At 45.8% G+C, this 22,353-nt stretch overlaps 1 protein-coding gene across 1 annotated transcript; it reads right to left on the bottom strand.

Annotated features, from left to right (window-relative positions):
• Positions 1-471: 471 nt before the first annotated feature.
• On the bottom strand, positions 472-1,407 carry OR13G1 (olfactory receptor family 13 subfamily G member 1). The gene has a single exon (XM_075171108.1). It carries the CDS (start codon positions 1,405-1,407, stop codon positions 472-474), a length of 936 nt encoding a protein of 311 aa, XP_075027209.1.
• Between the last annotated feature and the right edge of the window lie 20,946 nt (positions 1,408-22,353).

The following is a 22,353-nucleotide window of genomic DNA, read 5'->3' on the forward strand; positions in this document are numbered from 1 at the left end:
AGAGGGAGGTTTGGAAAATTCAAATGAATTCCATCCTTAAAGTGCCTTTTCCTCTCTGCTGACCAAAAAGGGAGATTGACTCAAGAGATTGCCAGCATTTGCATTCCATCAGATAACTACAAAAAAGAAATCTATGGTTGCTAATAAACTCTAGTCTCAGCTGATATAAATAAGTATAAACACTTGATCAAAGCTACCATATAGTCATCTCCATTGAGTTTGTGCTCTTGCTTCCCTTTCTAGAGGATTCAGAGTAACAAACACTTCTAAGGTACACTTCACTTCACCCTGCTCTGGGTATCCACCGTTCAGATAATTTCTCCGTAAGAACTACCATTGTTGCCGCACATGAACTTCAGTGAAAGCAATGCCACCCTTATCAGCAGCAAAGGTTAACACAACACTGCAACTACCCATAAGTGTGGACCATGCAGAACAGGGCTGAAAAGTATGAGCACGTGGCTATGTGTATTAATTTGTCTTGGGAAATGGTACAATCTTCCAGAATGCCGCTTTGATCACTTTGTTGCGCAGACTGTAGACCAGAGGGTTCAGAGTGGGAGTCACCAGAGTGTACATAATGCTCGCTGCTTTGTTTTTCTTCTCTAATGAAGTGCTATTTGGCTGGATATAGGTGTAGATGATGGTGGAGTAGAACAAGCCAACAATAGTAAGGTGTGAGGAGCAGGTGGAGAAGGCTTTCCACTTCCCTGCAGAGCCCTGGATTTTCAGGATGGTGATGATGATGAGGCAATAAGAGATGATGACCAGCAGGAAGTTTCCCATGCCTAAGATGATGTCTGCCATGTAAACCACGATTTCATTGACATAGGTTGAGCTGCAGGACAGGGCAAGGACTGGAGGTATCTCACACAAGAAATTTTGGACTAAATTTGGCCCACAGAAGTCCAGCTGTGCCACAAGAAGGGTGTTTATGAGGGAGTTGATGGTACCGATGCCCCAGACACTAGCCATTAAAGAGATGCAGGTCCCCTTGCTCATCATGGTTATGTAGTGAAGAGGCTGACAGATGGCCAGGTACCGGTCATAAGACATGACTGTTAACAAGATAAGCTCTGTTGAGCCTGAGAAAGTGAAGGTGTAGAGCTGTGCTACACAGCCCTCAAAGGAGATGGTGTTCTTGCCCAGGATCAGGTTCTCCAACATCTTGGGCAGAACTGAGGAGACACCTACCAAGTCAAGGACAGCCAGGTTGGAGATGAAAAAGTACATAGGGGTGTGAAGTGGTGGGTGGACAACAGTAGCTAGAATGACAAATGAGTTGCTGAGGATAGCAGTGAGGTAGAGACACAAAGATATTGCAATATAGAGACCCTGGAGGTGAGGGTTGTCAAAAACACCCTCAAGGATGAATTCAGAGACCTTGGTGAGATTCCGTGGATGCATTTGCCTTGGTGTCCCCTACATATGAATAAAAATAAAGACATTACTGCATCATGGCCAGAACATATTCAATCCAATGTTAAAAATAGAGAAAGGCAGAGAGAGAGACAGATGTGTTTCCAAAGGCAAAAAAAAACCAAAACCCCAAACAAACCAAAACCCCACAACAGAGAAAATAAGGGAGAAAATATTTCCGTGTACAAGGAAAATCACATCAGTACTTGAATAGAATGATAGATATTACAATAATAATAATACTAGATAAATAAGATAAATTAATCTATGGATGCAGTTCTTAAAAGGATTAACAGAACTTCCCCCCTCCCCCCACCCCGCTCCCAAAATAGTATCAGAGATGTTTTAAAGCAACCACATCGCATAGTGGATCATCCCTGACTGTGGTATGGACTTCGACTTCTACACATGAATCCCAAAACATAGATGCTGAGACCTAATTTCCACCAGGGCTGTTTGGGTACAAAATGAATCTGCACTGTGCTAAAAGCAAGACCTTTCAGAAGTGAAAGCAAGGAGAGGAAAAGAGAATAGTGTATGATTGTACCATAGTGTGATAGGTAGACAGAAGAGAACAGAAACATGAATTGACTAATTTATTAAACAAATATGTAATTTAAACAACTATTTTTCTAAAAGAATTTTGAAGTGACCTGAGGAATACAGAAACAATGTTTGGCAGCTGTGCATCATGCACCCTGCATACTTTATCTAACTGTGACTGATCAGGGCTGTGAAGGTGCTGAAGGTGCTCAGCTACTGAAGGTGCAAACCTATTAATTGCAAGCAGAGAAGGGTGAAATTTCTGACCATTTCTGGTGATTGTCCTCCAGGTTTCTTGCTGAAATAAGAGAGATCAGAAACTGTCTGCATGAGGATCTACTCAATAGTGTAAGGCTGAAGCTGTCTCTGGGCTTGCGTTTCACCAAGCTAGAGTGCTGCTAGCTGCAATCAGAAATTTTCCCAAATATGGTCGTTTCTAGCAAATTTTAAATAGTACTGTCAGGTCCACTCAATTTTGACCATCCAAAATTATGCCTGGAATTCCATTCCAAATGACGAAGAAGAGGTACAACAAACAGTTATAATTTCTGCCTTGGAGTCTAATGACACAAAATTAGATCTTCAGTAGAATTCACCTCATCTCATTGCACTTCCAGGCGATCTGCAAACAGACTCTGCTGGTGGTTTCCCCTTCCACTAGTGTCAATAGAGAGAGACTGACTCTTCTATAGTATCACTCTTGATGAAGATACAAGTCTAACATGGTTTACCTGAATCATGGTGCAGAGGCAACAGCCTTTCCTCTCTTGTGTTGATTAAAACTTAGCTCAGAATTAGATGACTAATTTGGGGTTGAATGAATCTCCAATTATCATGTTTTTCATGCAATATTAAGGCATTACTGGGATGAACAAGTGTGGAGCAAGTCTCTGTTCATTTTCCATTGAATTGAAGATGGTGATATAAACATTCATGACACTAAAATATTAATTTAAAACTGTACAGTTAGTTCTGTTTATCTATGACACTGAAAGAGTCAGACAAAGATAGAACATGGAATATAACTCGTTGCATTATTAGATCCAGTGAAGAATATACAAAAGAGAAAATAGCAAAGAAAGTAGAAAAGGGGCCAGCAATAAAGGATTGAAATTCTCACCTTTCATCAGAGGCACAAACAGTGTTCACAAGCCTTCCTGAAACAGTACCTTAAAATATGTCCTGTCTATCAAGGTGGTTTCTTCTGGAGATTTCTCCTCCTTTGTGAATGTAGCCTAGAATGAGCTTGAAAGCATGCCCCAAGAGGAGGAGCCAAGCGGTGGTAACTTAGTTCAGGACTGAAGTCATGACCTGCAATAACTTAACCAAATGCCCAATGGAGTGGGACCTGGAAGGCTTTGGTAGTTAATTTGCCTCTAGGGGAGAAGTTTCTCCTCGTTTTCCTTCCTTGACAACACTGGTATCAGTAAAGCTGATTTCTGCTCCAAACTTCTTTTTGTGATTTGTGGGCTTGAAAACTAACATTGTACTGAGCTGCATCATGAGGAGCATAGCCAGCAGGCTATGAAGGGAAATGTTTATACCCTTTTACCCAGCACTGGTTAGACAGAATCTGGAATAGTGCCTGAAGTTTGGGATGCTCCAGTATAAGAAAGATGTTTGTAAGCTTAGGTGAGTCTGGTGGAGATGACAAAGATGATCAAGAACACATTGTATTTGGTGAGTCTCGGGGAACTGAGTTTCTTGATCCTAGAGAACAGAAGGTTTAGTGGCACATTATGACAGCTTTCCAGTACCAATGGAGAGGCTTCTGAGAAGACAAACACAGGTCCTTTACAGAGGTACATGACAGGAGGACAAGACAATGATCACAGATTGAAAAAGTGGAGGTTCTAAGTGAATTTAATGAAAAAAAAATTGCTCTGAGAATAATTATGCATTGAAAGTGGTCCGTGGAATTCCATCTTTGGAGGCTTGCAAGATATGACCGGGCTAAGCCCTGAGCAACCTGGTCTGAACTGAGTGTTGATCCTGAATTGAGCATGAGGTTGTAATAATTGACTGCTAAGGCCCCTTTATGCCTTGATGATTCTGGAATCCCATGGTTTCTCTGACATTTTGCACACAAGTCTTTTAAAGAGCAATGTCACATGCACCAGACTCCCATGAAAAGAAGCTTCCTGGCTGTAATGAAATGCTCAGATGTCTGGCTCATCTGATGGAAGATGGTTGAGGCCCAGTCTATACTATCTTTGTGAACCACTCCAGGGATTCCTCTTCCCCTTTGTCCGAGAACAGTAGGCATTCACACTGCTTTCCTTACAACAATGTGGCACACTCTACAGAGTACTATGCGGTCCAATGCAGCTCCATCTTCCTTGCTCGGAGAATGAATCCTCAGGAGTGATCTCTGGTCCCCAGACTAAGTAGTAAAGAATAGCATGTGCCTGTTCTTTTCAGGGAGCTCTCCTTCAGCTACATAGGGCTTCAGCTCTAAGACAGCTTGGTGCTTTTTCGGGTATTGTTTCAATGGAAAGTGCTTGAAGTGGCACATGGGCTCTATAGTTGCCCAAGGATGCTGGTTTTTTGTAATAATCTGTTGAATGTGCTGCATCTTGTCATGAGGATGGGACGGAGTGTTCAACACCTGCTGGGATAGCACTGGTGACCTGCCCTGACCTCATCTGTGTTAGATTGAAAGAGTGATTCCTGGCGTGAACTCTCCCTAAAACCATGTGCAGATGTTGTCTAAAAAGGAATTAGTTTGTACCTTCCAAGGAGAGGTGAAAACGACTCTCTAGGCAGTATGAAGCATGAGGGAACCATGACCAGAGTGATCTGAGGTGGGAAGTTATTTGTCTGCATTTGACATGGTCACAGAACTTTATGTCTGTAGGTGACTAGAGGTCTTTCCACCAGACTGTCAGAAGACACTAGTCCTCCATGGCAGTCCCATGATCATGTTCATTCTAATGGTGGGCCTGTAGATTGGAGACTATTTGGAACTTTGTTTGTTTCTAATACTGCTGCTTGGGCTTTGTATTTCAGCTCCACACAAATCTGCAGGTCCACACTGAGACAGAAGGTAAAGATTACAGTCGTATTTAGGCAGCTAAGGATGCAGAAACATGAGTAGCAGACTGTGCGGTCACCTAGGATATCAAAGGCACATGGCACACCTCAGGAACATGGCTAGCACCTCTCAACACCTCCTGTTCCTGTAAAGGTCAGGAGAGCTCAGAGCTGGGAATCCTGACTGACACTGTGCTATCAATGTACTGCAGCAGGTGAAAGCAGGCTATCATACAGGCACTTTCTGATTTTGCGTACTATAAATTCAGGAGATTTTTCCTCTGGGCATGTGCTTGTGAGTGGAGCAAGCCTCCAGGTATTGGATCCTACAAGGCCTTAGACTGAAGTATGGATAAACCGTTGCCTTTTGGCTCATGCCCTTCAAGCCAAGGGACGCCAAGATGAACTTAAAGAAGAAATCCAGACCAAGGCCACTTAAATCAGTCCAGGTTTCCAAGAAAGGAAGGAGAAAATGAAGATACCTGCATACCCATGTAGGTCACAGAATAAGATGGGAAAAGGAAATCAGAGTTACTGGCAGCAGTATTGAATACTAATGCCACTTGGGAATCGGAGAGGAAGCCATGCAGCTGGTGGTATGGCACAGGCACCGTGAGGCATCTGACACTTTCTCGAGCAGTGCCAGCCAACAAGAAAGGCATCTCTCCCTCACATGAATGGTCAGGGTTGTCTCTCTGCAGTACTGCTTTTACCTTTGCCGTCTTTGAATTCTTCTATCCCGTCAGCACCCCACAATGGCACCTCCTGGCCCAGCCATGTCCTGTTCAGATGATCCAATACGAGAAAATCTCCACATTTCAGCCCTCAGGTATTTTACAGCTGTAAAGCAAACACTTTGTCTGAGGTTCAAGAGGATGGAAAGGAGAGAAAGGGTGTGAATAGGCTGTCAGGTGTTAGAGTCCGTGCAAGGATCCTGAAATGGCTTCAGGTTGGTACTGGAAACTCACAACCCTTTGGTTGCTGAGGTGCTTCTGTTTCTGAAAGGGTGGGTAAATGGTTTGGAAAGGCAGTTGTATCTACTTGCTGGCTTGACTGGAAGAAGCTGAGGGAGAGGAGGAACAGCATTTGCAGCCAGCGGGAATTGAGATCTGCATTACATGTCCCACCCACCATCTTGCTCAGCCTGTCCCAGAGAGTGTCATCTCCTCATTCTCACCCTCAGGCGTTCCATCCTGTGCCCAAGAAGGCTGCACACACAAGCAAGTTTGAACGTGTTTTTATTGGTGGTCAGAAAGCAGAGCAGGAGGTAGCACTGTTGGGCAGCAGTGGGAGGAAGGGAATAATGTGAAAATGTGCATGCTTGGGACCTGCTTTTTTACCTTGCCATGGAGACATTCCTTAGTGCAGAAGCCTGTGCGTATGCCATGAGGGCATCGCTGACTCCATTTTAACTGCCCCTGGAAGCCTCTGAGCATCAGCAGATTTTTGATGCATTGTGGAAACGGGGCACTGAGCATTTTAGTCAGAGGAGGGAGAGTCAGGGAGGTCTTGGAGCGCAAACTTCCTCAGCTCTTCACGTATCCAGGCTTCAAAATAGGACACTGGTAAATACTTTAGGGAAGATGCAATATTTGTGTCCATAAGAAACACTGCCATGAGCCTTCCCATTGCAGACTAATGGGCCACCAGAATCACCCTGTGAGGTAAAAGGAGTGGGAGAGGTCAGACATGTCAGAGCACAGCTTCCCCTGCGCTACACCTAACAGAAGCTCCACTGGTATGCCATTTGTCATCATCAGAGATGACAAGGCAGAGATTGTCCAGATCTTATCCAAGACTGTGCAGCTTGAAGAGCCAAAATTCCAACTGTATCAAAGGAGGAGCGCTCTGTGGGTATCCGATTGGGAAGTGGAGACTCGCAATTGCCAAAGCTGGAAGCTGGTGACTTCTGGCACCAGGAGGAAGGCTCCTGCTCCACCTGAAGATTTTCAGTTATGGAATACATTTAGTACGCTCAGAAAAGATGAGGGACTGCAAGCATGAGGGAGTGAGAGCTCTGTCAAATGAAGCATGAGAGCTGGGTCATCAAGCATGATCACCAACAGAAGTGATGTAGTAGGTACAGTATCTACTATTCCATACTGCTTGCTTCTGTAATTCTACTGTTCGCTTCTGTAATTCTAAACAATGAAGACTTGTTGCTTAGAAGTTAGGTAACTAGCAGGTGTTGTGTTTGCAGGTGTGTAGAATTGTAACCAGTCTAAATTGTGTATCCTGGGAGCATTGTTAGACTCTAGTGAAGAGTAACCTTGGAAACTATAAACAAACGTGGTCCAAGCATGGCTCAGGGACAAACTGCGACCCTATAAGGTAAAGAGGAAATAAGTTCATGAAGAGTTCACTACGCTGCCGACCACCAGAGACCACCCGAGACCCCCAAGAAGACCCTAAAGGCCTTAGTGTGCATGTGTTTAAGATGATGTAATATTATAATTAGTTCTCGGAAATGTAATGAATATGTAAAAGAGAAATTTAGAATATGTATGAGAAGCATGGATATAAACAGCAAGGTGACTAGACCAGGTGTGCTTGATTTGTGGCAAGTCCACCGAACACCCAGGCCTGAATAAAACAATCTCTCTCCTGAGCGTGTGGAATTGGTTACTTGCACGCCGGGCACGAATCAGCTTTTCGGACAACAGAAGGAAGTGGTGAGTGATAGTAGTGAGAGGCTCCGTGCTGCAGTGGGCAGACACCCCCATCTGCCAATCTGATCGCTGTTGCTTGCGTGGCCCTCAGGTTATCACCCCCCACGGCTCCTCATCGTGGGCACTAAGGAAACTGCCAAGTGAGACCTGAAGTGTCAAGCACGGCTACATCTGGCGAGGGATGTGAAGGGCAACAAGAAGGGCTTCCATAGGTCTATCAGCAGCAAAAGGAAGACTAGGTAAAATGTGGGCCTGCTGCTGAATGGGGCAGGAGTCCTGGTGACAAAGGACATGGAAAAGGCTGAGGTATTCAGTGCTGCCTTTGCTCACTCTTTACTGTTTAGACTGGCAACCCCTGGACCCTGAGACCAGTGGGAAAGTCTGGAGCAAGGAAGTCCCTTATCCTTGGCAACACGTAAACAAATTGCATCAGGTTAAGGAACATGCAAACAAATTGGACATAGGCAAGTCCATGGGACCTGATGGGATACACCCACTGGTGGAGCTGGTTGATGTCATTGCAAGGCCACTCTCAACCATCTTTGGAAGGTCATGGCAATAGAGGGAGGTTTCTGATGACTGGAAGAAAGGTGCCATTCCTGTCTTCAGAAAGAGCAGGAAGGAGGATCCAGGAAGCCTCAGGTCAGCCAGCTCAGTCCCTGGGAAGGTGATTGAGCAAATCCTCCTGGAAGACCAGCATAAGAAGCTGATGAGGAGTAGTCAGCATGGATTTATGAAGGGCAAATCATGCTTAGCCAACATGAAAGCCTTCTACAATGAGATGGCTGTCTTGGTGGATGAACAGAGAGCAGCAGATGTTGTTTACCATCCTCTTAGTAAGGCTTTTGACACTGCCTCCCATCACATCCTCATGGACAAACTGAGGAATTATAGTCTAGCTAAGTGGACGGTGGGGTGGATTGAAAACTGCCTGAACTTGTGGGCCCAGAGAGCTGTGTTCAGTGGCATGAAGTTCAGCTGGAGGCCAGGCACTAGTGGTCTACTACAGGACTAAATTCTAAGTCTGATACTTTTAACATCATCATTAATGACTCAGATGATGGGACCAAGTGCACCCTCAGCAAGTTTGCAGATAATTTGAAACTGGGAGGACTGGTTGGGTAAAGTGTTGACAGGCTGGAGAAATGGACCAACAGGAGCCTCATGAAGTTCAGCAAAGGGAAATGCAAGGTCCTGCACGTGGAGAGGAATAACCCCAGGCACCAGGACAGCCTGGGGACAGACCAGCTGGAAAGCAGCTTTTCAGTCAAGACGTGGGGATCCTGGTGAACACCAAGTTGAACATGAGCCAGCAGTGTTCCCTTGTGGCAAGGAAGGCTAATGGTATCCTGGGCTGCATTAGGAAGAGCACCACCAGCAGGTCGAGGGAGGTCCCTTCTTCTCAGCACTGGCGATGCCACAGCTGGAGTACTGTGTCCGGTTCTGGGCTCCCCAGTATGAGAAAGATGTGGACATACTGTAGGGGGTCCAGAAAGGGGCCACAAAGATGATTCAGGGACTGGAGCATCTTTCATATGAGGAGAGACTGAGAGAGCTGGAACTGTTCAGCCTGGAGAAGAGAAGGCTCAGTGGGGATGCTGTCAATTTGTATAAATACCTCATGGGAGGATTCAAAGAAGATGGAACCCGACTCTTGTCAGTGATATCTACTGAAAGGACACGAGGCAATGAACACAAATTCAAATACAAGAAATTCCATGTAAACATAAGAAAAAACTTTTTTACTGTGAGGATGGCTGAACACTGGAACAGGTTTCCCAGAGAGACTGTGGAGTCTGCATTCTTGGAGCTATTTAAAAACCCAGGGGGATATGGCCCTGAGCAACCTGCTGTATCTGACCCTCCTTTGAGCACAGGAGGTGGGCTAGGTGATCTCCAGAGGTCCCTTCCAACCTCAACTGAATTTCTCTGAAAATGGCCATGCTTCTTGCATGTCATTTTAGACAGTTATAACATTGTTATGAACATTTGAGTTACTCACCTTAAGGTCTCTTCATGAGTGAGAAAGAAGAACTTCACAGGCGCTCTTCACAGAAACATTTAGGTATCTGCTTAAAGATGTGATGAAACTTTGTCTGGAAATGCCTCTCCATTGAATAGAAATCTATGGCAGCATGAGCGTGGACTGTAGAAGTCCAATTTTGGTCAGGTGAATCTCTGCCAGTACCACAGGGGAAAGTTTAAATATCACGTCAGTGAATGTGGACTGATCTTCTTCACATTAGATTCCTTGAGATGTGGAAGCATCAGAGATGATATCTTAAACTCAGAGGCAGGGGGCTATCAAAACTCCTGGGGGAATAATTGAGGTGACTGAGATGCTGACAAGTATCTGAGACAACGAAGACACAGCTATGAGTGATGAACAGAACCAGCAGGAGATTGGTACTCTTCTGGAGTGTCAGCCACAAGGCAGGTGAGATCCTCCGAGGAATCTAAAATAGCACTGTACCTCTATGCTTAGGTGCATGGCTAGCTTTCCTGATGTCTTTCATTGGCAGACAATGACTATTTTATTGGGAGGGGTATTCTTATTTTAATTATCCTTTTATTTCTTCCAAGACAGTCTCACCTTGTTCCCACAAAGAAGAGTTTACTTATGTGAAGGCAGGTCCTTGCATAGACTTGGTGGGTTATTGTGCTGCTTCGTTGTTTTTTTTATTTTTTTTTTTTAATTTAACATTCTTTTCTGCTTGCCCCATGTTTCCCTTAGGGGACTGACAGGAGCGTCAGCCAGCCACAAGGAAATCCAGACCTTCTTGTCTCTCATATACATAACCATTTGTGAGATCTTGAACATGCAACTAAAATAACCACCCTGACATTTTGGAGGGATTCACTCGTGTCAGATGCACTTTACTAACGGGCTTCTGGGAAGGTGGTGTTACCGCACTCGTGTGTAGCTGCTGTGGCCAGGGAGTACAAGTGAAGCCTGCACCAGGCAGATTCAAGGCTCACGCTCACACTCAGGTCCAAACTTCGTGCTTGTCCACACTGCCTGTGCGTTAGTGCTGGCTCCAGATTGCAATACGCCAGCTGATCTTTCCACCTGGGAAACTCGGGGACAGCAGGGTGGGCAGAGCAGGTGCAAGAGCAGATCTGGCTCGCCCTCACGTCTGCTGCTACAAGCAGTCTGTACGCCAGTGCCTGTGGCTCTTTCGGTGTGAGAACTTAGACTTAAGATTTAGACATAAAAATCCAGATGAGGAACGGCTCAGCTCCAGTTCCTGAAATAAGTGCATGCCAGCAGATATGTTCTTCCAAACGTAAATTTAGTAGAAGATAAATCATATTGTGCTAACCATCATTGCTGGTTGACAACAGACTTCAAGGAAAAGAAAGTAAATATTAAATATGGCACCTTTCATGGACCTGTTATCCTGTTCTCTTTCTCTTTTTATAAAATTCAGATTTCCCACAGAATTATTTTCTTTTTTTTTTTTTGTTCTCCTTTCATGTTGAAATCTTCACCTGGAAAATTTAGATTTTAATGACTCTGAAACACAAAATGCATTCCCACAGTATTTTCTTGGTAATACTGGAACAAATCACATCACACTTCACTCAAATCATCACTACATTTTTTATTCCTTTATTCCTTTCTTTACTCATTCATTCATTTATTTATTTATTTTTAAATTCAAAATGGGAATGAAGTATTTGAGGCATATTAGAAAATTCGCATTTACTCCAAACTATATTTCCGCTCCTCCTCCTGCTACTTTGCTTCATGGAACTTTTCTTCCAAGATGAATACAAAGGCCATCTGAATCCTGGTATGGTTGTGCAGCTGTCCAGGTGTGAATGCTCAGTGTTAGGTGGTTTTATTGTCAACAGAGAGAAATACTCGCTTTGGCACATGGTTCCTCTCACCAGCTTAAACAGCTTCTTTAGGATAAGAGGAATGAGGTCAGTGTTTCTACAGATTTCACTGAATGCAGGGACTACATCTTCATTAATTCCCGTGTCAATTACTGTCTAATCAGCTGTTTGGTAAGACAAATTCCACTCGGATGTAACTTTTATCGTCTCTTTCTTAGAGAGTAATTCAGATACTTTCATGGCTTATCAGCCCGCTCTTCTTCTACTAGACCTTCAGTTGTGTGCTGTGAGTGATCCTAAGGAAGTCTTCGAGACATCGTTGAATATATTGTCGGGCAAGTGAACGATGCTGAGATTTCTAACCATTTGTTTTCTCAGTAACATGGTTTTACAAATGGCGATTCCTTTGTTGTGCCTTCTCATATTTTCCTTTTCTTCTTTTCTCTCTTTTTAAGAAGACAAGGAAAAAAGTGCATCCTACCAACTGTGCATTGAGATGTGTAATACTTGGGCAATGAAAACAAAGGAGGAAAGAATGGAGAGCTGTGCTGAACTGGGCAAAGAGATAGAAAAGGAATTTGGAGGCAGGTATTGTACATTAGTGATTATCATGACAATGATGCCCTCTCCATCCCCGGTAGAAATGCCCACCTGCATTTGTAGTAAAAAGTTGCCCTGTAGGTTGCCATCTATCTGTTTCTTGAGTGTGACTGGTTTTTGTGCTTTGTCTCCACTTGGTCTTCCTCAGTGTGTCTTGGAGAAGAAGGTACTCTAGAAGGAGTGTTACAATCATCCCATGAAAACCTCCTAGGCAAGTTTATCTCCTTTTTAATATCTTTGATTACTCTTTGTATTGTATGTGCTTTGAAAAAAATCACCTTTGGGGTTTTGTGAACTTGAATTCCAGTGTAAATCTTGGGTAAAGCCACTGTAGGAAGATTTGGTGGAACTCATATTGCAGAATACGTGCCAGTGATATTCTCGTCCAGGGACTAGTTTCCAATATCCACAAAGCTTTTAAGTCTCATGAAAGCACTTAGAATCTGCCTCCCTAAGTAAATAAAAAAAGAGGCCTAATCCTGAACAATCACTGGTTTGCATCTGTCCGTGCTCCTGACTGAGCCTGTGTTATCAGCAAGATTTCTCAGACATGCCAAACTGATGAAGTATAGGGTCTCGGCAGCTGCAGGTAGTGGATTACTGAGTGGATTGCTGCTGGACACCTAGGGTGCCCTCATGTCAAGTGTCGTTTGGAACTTCCATCACTAGAGAAATTTTGAAATTAAAAAGTCATGAGCCAAGACATCTGAAAGCAAAACTGGGTTTTCTTTAACAGGCAACTCCATTCTTACTGTGTTTTTTTTTGTGGCGACTAATCAGCATTTCTGCCCTTTTATCGAAACTGAAGCTTGTTTTCAATGAACTGAACTCATTTAGCTTGTATCTGCAATATTTAATAGCCTCGGTTGTGGGTGAAATGAGGATTATTTGGATTTGCACCAAAGAGAGCAGGAAGAGGTCTAAGCAAGACACAAATAAGTTGCAAAGTAAAATTTCACACTGAAATTCCTCAAATACATTTGCAATGTTAGGTGATACATTACGTGTTTAGATCCAGGGCTCTGCTAGTTCCATCAGCCACAGTGTATGTGCAGTTTTTGGACAGTTCCTTCTGGAGTGAACCGACTAGTGCTCTGAGATTAAATCTGGACATTGCAGACAGGTCTTTTTTCTCTCCAATGCCTGTTCCAAGGAGTGTGTTCACAGATAAGGCCTGGATCTCTGTCTGTGCAGTACAGTCCTCCAAACTCTTTCACTGGGCTGATCTTCTCACGTTCTCTCACATGATTTCTTGATGCTCTCATGGCTTTCAGCTAATATTCCCCTCCCTCGTACAGGTCATTCTACTGGGCTGTAGCATGGCTCTCACTTTCAGCTGGAAAGAAGATGAAGGGAAATAGCAATCCCCCTGAACCACAAGAATGCTGTAAGAGGCCCAGAAAAGGTCAGGCCCCACTCTTGTGCAGCACTGGAGTAACCAGTCCATTCCAGAGCCTGTGAGCCTCAAGCCTGGCAAATATGCCAGCTGGTGTAGGGCCCAAGTCCTGCATAGTTTGTGCCTTGAGTGACTTATTCAAATCTGTTTCAGCTGTACTAAGATTCCATTGGTCTCTAGATTCTATCGCCTGCCCTAGCTGGATGTTCACTTATGATAATGGAAGCTTTGCCACCTAGCGTGTAAGTAGAAACCTGCATTTAGACAACTGCAGTTAGGTGTCATGATCTCTAGCTGGCTCATTGTCGTGGTTTAACCTGGCAGGCAGCCAAATACCACGCAGCCGCTCACTCACTCCCCCCACCCCCAGCGGGATGGGGAGAGAATCGGAAGAGTAAGAGTGAGAAAAACTCGTGGGTTGAGATAAAGACAGTTTAATAGAACAGAAAAAAAGGGAAAATAACAATGATAATGATAGAATATACAAAATGAGTGATGCACAATGCAATTGCTCACCACCCGCGCTGACCGATAACCAAGTAGCAATCGGTACTTCCTGGACCACGCCTACCATTCATATACTGAGCATGACGTCACATGGTATGGAATACCCCATTGGCCAGCTGGGCTGGCTGTCCTGATTATGTTCCCTCCCATCTTGTGTACCTAGCTCAGTCAGTAAGCATGGGAGCTGTCCTTGGACTAGGAGGGCACTTAGCAACAACTGAAAACATCAGTGTGTTATCAACATTCTCCTCATACTAAATCCAAAACACAGCACTAGGAAGAAATTTAACCCTATCCCAGCCGAAACTAGGACAGTATCCACACCTTATTCCATACCATTTACGTCGTGCTTAGGTCTCACATTTTTTTTAATACATTTCAATTAACCAACACTATCTTTCTTTTTATATATACACATATATATATATGCACACACAGATATCATTCCCTTGGTCTATGGACTATCCCCTTGAAATGTCCACTGAGTTCATTTAGTCCATGACTTTGGGCTCCATCTGCCATAACAGTCTTTCAGGGTCGAAGAGATGGTGTGCGGTGTTGGGCTGTTGCATCCTGAAGCCAGTTCTCATTTCGGTACTGCTGCGCTCGTCCAGTTCTATCATCGTTGCACTTTGCTCGGTTTCATCGGAGTTAGTTAATTCTTCGTTAATCTGGGTGATTTTCACTGCTATACCACTGATAGCAACCATAGAAATAATGATATACAATATCATGTAACAGTTGACATAAAAATTCAGTTCATTGGCTATTTTCACCCAGAATCAAATCCCCTTGATGTACACACCGGACCTCCCCATCCTTTCGCATCACCCACCAAGTGCACCCAGGTCCTTGAGCAAAAGCAATCCCACGGATGGGTTTTCCCTTGCCAGAGGCAGGAGTAACCCAGACCGTCTTCCCCAGCATATTTCTTATGTGCACGACAGGGACTTTATCTCCATCTACAGTACCTAAGAGTCTTGATTGGGCAGGGCCAGCTCGATTGGCAGATCCCCTGGTATTGACTAACCAGGTGGCTTTTGCTAAATGTGTATCCCAATGCTTGAATGTCCCACCACCCATTGCCCTCAGTGTTGTCTTTAGCAGCCCGTTGTATCGTTCGATTTTCCCAGAGGCTGGTGCATGGTAGGGGATGTGATAGACCCACTCAATGCCATGCTCTTTGGCCCAGGTGTCTATGAGGGTGTTTCGGAAATGAGTCCTGTTGTCTGACTCAATTCTTTCTGGGGTGCCATGTCGCCATAGGACTTGCTTTTCAAGGCCCAGGATGGTGTTCCGGGCAGTGGCATGGGGCACAGGATATGTTTTTAGCCATCCAGTGGTTGCTTCAACCATGGTGAGCACATAGCGCTTGCCGTGCCGGGTTTGTGGGAGTGTGATATAATCAATCTGCCAGGCCTCCCCATATTTATATTTCAACCATTGTCCTCCATACCAAAGAGGCTTTGCTCGCTTGGCTTGCTTGATTGCAGCGCATGTTTCACATTCATGGATAACCTGTGCAATAGAGGCCATGGTTAAGTCCACCCCTCAATCACGAGCCCATCTATATGTTGCATCTCTTCCTTGATGGCCTGAGGCATCATGGGCCCACCGAGCTATAAATAATTCACCCTTATGTTGCCAGTCCAAATCCACCTGGGCCACTTCAATCTTAGCAGCTTGGTCCACCTGCTGATTATTTTGATGTTCCTCAGTGGCCCGACTCTTGGGTACGTGAGCATCTACATGACGTACTTTTACAGTCAGGTTCTCTACCTGGGCAGCAATATCTTGCCACAGTGCGGCAGCCCAGATGGGTTTACCTCTGCGCTGCCAGTTGTTCTGCTTTCACTGCTGCAACCACCCCCACAGGGCATTTGCCACCATCCATGAGTCAGTATAAAGATAAAGTACTGGCCATTTTTCTCGTTCAGCAATGTCCAAGGCCAGCTGGATGGCTTTCACCTCTGCAAACTGGCTCGATTCACCTTCTCCTTCAGCAGTTTCTGCAACTTGGCGTATAGGACTCCATACCGCAGCCTTCCATCTCCGATGTTTTCCCACAAGGCGACAGGACCCGTCAGTGAACAGGGCATATTGCTTCTCGTTTTCTGGTAGTTTGTTATACAGTGGGGCCTCTTCAGCACGTGTCACCTCCTCCTCTGGGGATATTCCAAAATCTTTGCCTTCTGGCCAGTTCGTGATCACCTCCAAGATTCCTGGGCGACTGGGGTTTCCTATTTGGGCCCGTTGTGTGATCAGCACGACCCACTTACTCCACGTAGCATCGGTTGCCTGATGTGTAGAGTGGACCCTCCCCTTGAACATCCAGCCCAGCACCGGCTGTCAGGGTGCCAGGAGGAGCTGTGCTTCAGTACCAACCACTTGCGAAGCAGCTTGAACCCCTTCATATGCTGCCAATATCTCCTTCTCAGTTGGAGTGTAGCGGGCCTCGGATCCTCTGTATCCCCGACTCCAGAACCCTACGGGTCGACCTCGAGTCTCCCCTGGTGCTTTCTGCCAGAGGCTCCAGGTAGGGCCACATTGTTTACATCTTGTCCTGCCCGGACTGGCCCAAGGGCTACTGCATGAACTATCTCCCCTTTAATTTGTTCAAAGGCTTGTTGTTGCTCAGGGCCCCATTTGAAGTCGTTCTTCTTCCTGGTCACTTGATAGAGAGGGTTTACGATCTGACTGTAATCTGGAATATGCATTCTCCAAAAACCCACCACGCCTAAGAAAGCTTGTGTTTCCTTTTTGCTAGTTGGTGGAGACATGGCTGTTATTTTGTTGATCACATCCGTTGGGATCTGACGACGTCCATCTTGCCATTTTATTCGTAAAAACTGGATCTCCTGTGCAGGTCCCTTGACCTTACTTTGTTTTATGGCAAAACCAGATTTCAGAAGGATTTGAATTATTTTCTTCCCTTTCTCAAAAACTTCTTCTGCTGTGTTGCCCCATACGATGATGTCATCGATGTATTGCAGGTGCTCTGGAGCCTCACCCTGTTCCAGTGCGGTGTGGATCAGTCCATGGCAAATGGTAGGACTGTGTTTCCACCCCCGGGGCAGTCGGTTCCAGGTGTACTGGACGCCCCTCCAAGTGAAAGCAAACTGTGGCCTGCACTCTGCCGCCAAAGGGATTGAGAAGAAGGCATTAGCGGTATCAATGGTGGCGTACCACTTGGCTGCCTTTGACTCCAGTTCATATTGAAGTTCTAGCATGTCTGGCACGGCAGCACTCAGCGGCGGCGTGACTTCATTCAGGCCACGGTAGTCTACTGTTAGTCTCCGCTCTCCATTGGAATTTCGCACTGGCCATATGGGACTGTTAAAGGGTGAGCAAGCCTTGCTGATCACTCCTTGGCTCTCCAGTCGACGAATCAGCTCATGGATGGGAAGCAGGGAGTCTCGGTTGGTGTGGTATTGCCACCGGTGCACTGTTGTGGTAGCGATTGGTACCTGTTGTTCTTCAACCCTCAACAACCCCACAACAGAAGGGTCCTCTGAGAGACCGGGCAAGGTGGACAGCTGTTTAATTTCCTCCGTCTCCAGGGCAGCTATACCAAAAGCCCACCGGTACCCTTTTGGGTCCTTGAAATACCCTCTCCTGAGGTAGTCTATGCCAAGGATGCACGGAGCCTCTGGGCCAGTCACAACGGGGTGCTTCTGCCACTCATTCCCGGTCAGGCTCACTTCCGCCTCCAATACAGTTAACTCTTGGGATCCCCCTGTCACTCCAGAAATACAAATGGGTTCTGCCCCTTTATAGCCTGATGGCATCAGGGTACACTGCGCACCAGTGTCTACGAGAGCCTTATACTCCTGTGGGTCTGATGTGCCAGGCCATCAAGTCCACACAGTCCAGTAAACCCGGTTGTCCCTTTCCTCCACCTGGCTGGAGGCAGGGCCCCTCTAGTTCCGGTCATAGTATCCATCTCTCACTTCTTGCAAACGTGAGTCAAGAATTTCTTCATTGCAATTACAATCCAAAGTAAGATCAGCCCTTCTACTCTGTCTGGGGAACTGTTCACTGAAAACTGAACCGTCGTGAGACAGGGTTTTCCTGAAAACTGGAGCAGCATTTTTCCTGGGAGAACCCCCTTGTGTGATTGTTTTTCCTTGCAACTCACGTACACGTGCCTCTAGGATGAAGGTAGGTTTTCCATCCCACTGCCTCATGTCCTCTCCGTGGTCACACAGGTAAAACCACAGGGTGCCCCGTGGTGTGTACTTTCTATATCCTCTCTCTTGAGGAGAAAAACGCTGACTCCTAATGGCTGAGATACTGGTCCGTACAGGTGGAGAATAGGACATATCCTCTTTGAATTGCTGGAACTCCCAGGACAGGTTCTCCACAGCTGAGACAAGGGAGGAGGAGATAGTTTCTTCGAAATCCCGAAGTCTGCTAACTAAGACATCCACCGTTGGTGCTTCTTCCTCTGCCCAGGACAGTACTGCCAACGAACTGGCATACGACGCTGGTGCGCTCCGTACCAACTTCCGCCACATGGGTCTTGTGCACTGGACGTCATATGGATCTTTGGGTGTTCGGACGTCATCCAGGTCACTATAAACCACCTCCAGCACGCCTAGTTCTCTCAGGTACTGGATACCTCTCTCCATAGTGGTCCATTTGCCTGGGCGATATATAACATCTTCCTTGAAGGGATACCTTTCCTTCACGCCTGACAGCAGTCGCCTCCAGAGGCTGAGGGCCTGTGTCCCTCTTCCAATTGCTTTGTCAATACCTGCTTCCTTAGCAAGGGATCCCAGCTGTTTGGCCTCCTTCCCCTCTAATTCCAGGCTACTGGCCCCATTATCCCAGCACCGGAGCAGCCAGGTAACAATATGCTCGCCTGGACGACGGCTGAAATCTTTCCGCATATCTCGCAACTCATTCAGGGATAAGGATCGGGTGGTTTCCGTCTCGTTTATGAGTTCTTCCTCTTCCTCCTCCCCTCCTCGTGATGGCCCTGCTTTTCCATCATCCTTTTCTAAACGACCTGACTTCCGCTTCAAAGATTTCTTCTTCTGTACAGGGGCGACGGATACCAGCGACGGTTGGTCCTCTGGTTCAGCTGTAGTACCCCTCGCGAGGGTTTGGGTAGCTACAGTGCCTGTCGCGGGGGTTGGAGTACTTGTAGTGACTGTTGCCGGGGTTTGAGTGGCTGCAGCGCTTGTCGCACTGGTTGAAGTAACTGCAGTGACTGTTGGCGGAGTTTGAGTAGCTGCAGTGCCTGTTGCGGGGGTTGAAGTAACTGTAGTGACTGTTGCCGGGGTCTGAGTAGCCACAGTGGTTGTCGTGCGGGTTGAAGTAGCTACAGTGCCTGTCGTGGGGGTTTGAGTAGTCACCGTGTCTGTTGCCGGGGTTGATCTCTGGACAGTATTCCTGAATAGTTGTTTAACTCTAAACAAGGCCTGAACCACATTCAGGAGACATAGCAATATGATCATGCTTGTTTGAACATCCCAAGGATATTCAAAATTCTCAGGGAATATTGTCGTCTTCATGAAGACGATAGAAGAAAAAGGAGTTTCTGAAGATATGGAAGGGAAGTTGAACAAATGGGAGAAGGTGTCCCATCCTGTCTCCCCCCTAAATTCATCCTCTGAGGTGAAGACGTAAGAAGTGTAATTATTAATAGTTTCCAAAAGATAGCTCCCAAAGAACAGGAATGATGGCAGTGCTGAGTACAGGCTCGTGACCAATAATTTTATCATAACATAAACCAGTGTCACACAGTATAGCAAAGCAATGACCTTCATCCATTTCCCAGAGATGACCAACCCCACATACAAACTGATAATCAGCAGTATAGACAGCCAGTAAGGTGCTATATACCACAACTCCAAAAACAGATCCAAAAACTCTGAGAGCAAATAAATCAACATTGTGAACAGCGAGTACTAAACTGATATAATGAATGCTTATAACAAATTTGTTTTAACCCGTTCGGGTCAGATGTGTCATTATCTCAACCCTTCGAGCCCCACGTTGGGCGCCAAAAAGGACTGTCGTGGTTTAACCTGGCAGGCAGCCAAATACCACACAGCCGCTCACTCACTCCCCCCGCCCCCCCATAGGGACGGGGAGAGAATCGGAAGGGTAAGAGTGAGAAAAACTCGTGGGTTGAGATAAAGACAGTTTAATAGAACGGAAAGAAAGGGAAAATAATAATGACAATGATAGAATATACAAAATGAGTGATGCACAATGCAATTGCTCACCACCCACCCTGACCGATAACCAAGTAGCGATCGGTACTTCCTGGATCACGCCTACCATTCATATACTGAGCATGACATCACATGGTATGGAATACCCCATTGGCCAGCTGGGCTGGCTGTCCTGATTATGTTCCCTCCCATCTTGTGTACCTAGCTCAGTCAGTAGGCACGGGAGCTGTCCTTGGACTAGGAGGGCACTTAGCAACAACTGAAAACATCAGTGTGTTATCAACATTCTTCTCATGCTAAATCCAAAACACAGCACTAGGAAGAAATTTAACCCTATCTCAGCTGAAACCAGGACACTCATGCATTCATTTCTCTGCTCAAAGATCTTCTTATCTTAAAACGATGGTTGCATAATTCTAGGGTTGTGATCTCTTAACCTTCAAAAAGCCCATCAGGAATTCTGGTCTGCAATTGACCACAGTCAGAGAGAGAGGTCAGAGAGATTTGGATTCCTCTTGTCAGAATACAGCTGGACATCTGGTTGGGCAGGAGAGGCAAGGAGAGGGAGGTTTCAATACATTTTTGGGGTGCATCATGAGTGAAGAGCAATGGACTCTTTTGGGGCTGGTCATGTGTATATATATATATGTTTATATTTGTCTTATGAAATCTCTTTTTTTTTTCATTTGATTAGCTAACATTCAGCCCTCTGACCCTTTTGGTCAAAACCAAAATCATCTCGTTGATTGATGCTGGCCTGGCAATAAATCCTGCCTATCCTCTGGTCCTTCAAGCACAGCGGTGAACAGATCTGATCATTTCCTTTGGTTTGAGCTCTGGAGATCCTTTTGAGGTACGTGTGTGGCTATGGCTTTGGAGAACCTCCTTTTGCATCATTGGGTTGGAGACTGCAGAAATGCATTACAATCATTGTCAAAGCAATTTTCAAAGAAATGTCTGAACAGATTCTGGCAGGTTGGTACGCTGATCATCACATTGTTTGGGCTTCTTTTCTAGGCAGTTGGAGAAACAGATACTTGTAGAATGTGAGCCATTTTTGTCTTGTTCATAGGTATTGTATGGTAACCTACCAAGGTTATCAAGCTGTCAGGCTATCAAGGGTGCGTCAGGGGGAAAGCTCACAAATTTCGTATCCTCCCTTTTTTCCTTAGGGCTAACTCGGATTTTTCTGCCTGTAAGTGATATTACTCCTTCCTTAAGGGCAGTTGATGACATTCATCAAAGAGAACCTCGTGCTGTTGAGCAGGGTGAGGACACATGATGTTGACATTGGATTCTTTCATATTGTTGGGGGAATTAGGTGAGGGAAGGACACTATACAAAGCTATCACCATTCCTTGCTGTAGTTTGCGTTCCTTCCTAACATAGTATTTGATTTGGAATTTCTTTTGGAGGTTGACTCAAGTTGATGAAGTTTAGTGTCTTGTGAGAATTTAAAATGTGCTGGGATATTCAAATTGCTGCTTCTCTGGGTATTTTCAGCCGTGTTCACTTTAGGGACAGTGGAGGCAGCTGCATGCGGAGGCTCTGGCTCCTTTGGGCATCTTACAGTAGGCATTGAAAATAGATTAACTGATCTCTTCAAGTGCCCATTTCTGTCTGACTACAAATAAGATTGTCAGGGAGCAGCGAGGGCCAGGTCCTCCCTAAGGGCAGGGAACCAGGCTCAATAACATGACCAGCAGGGCAGGGGCTTCACCAGCCAGGGTCCAGCCCTGCAGCACCGGAGAGAGACCAGCAGGGCAGTCCGAGGATGGCAGACAAGGTCAGTCGGGAGTCCAGATTATCAGGCAAGTCCATGGTGAAAAGGCAGGTCCAGGGTCAAGCTGGGAAGTCAGTCCACGGGTCGGGGTGTGGATCAATGGAGTCCATGGCCAGGCACATCTGTGGCTGAGCTGAACACTGCTACTTGTACAACATCAGTGAGACCCCTGGGCCAATGGGAAGGGTCCTGGGAGGCCCCAGGACCATTAGGGCCTATTAAGTGTGTTCAGGACCCTGACAGTAGCCTTCCATCCCAGCAAAGTGTGTCCTCATGTGTGGGAGGTCTGGGTTCAGAAGGGCCTTGCTGTAGAGCGATTTCATTGTGGTGTTGTCAGAGGACTATTTCAGGGGACACAGAGCTAGAGCAGGGACT

The sequence above is a fragment of the Calonectris borealis genome, chromosome 22, assembly GCF_964195595.1.
Source record: "Calonectris borealis chromosome 22, bCalBor7.hap1.2, whole genome shotgun sequence".
NCBI lineage: Eukaryota > Metazoa > Chordata > Aves > Procellariiformes > Procellariidae > Calonectris > Calonectris borealis.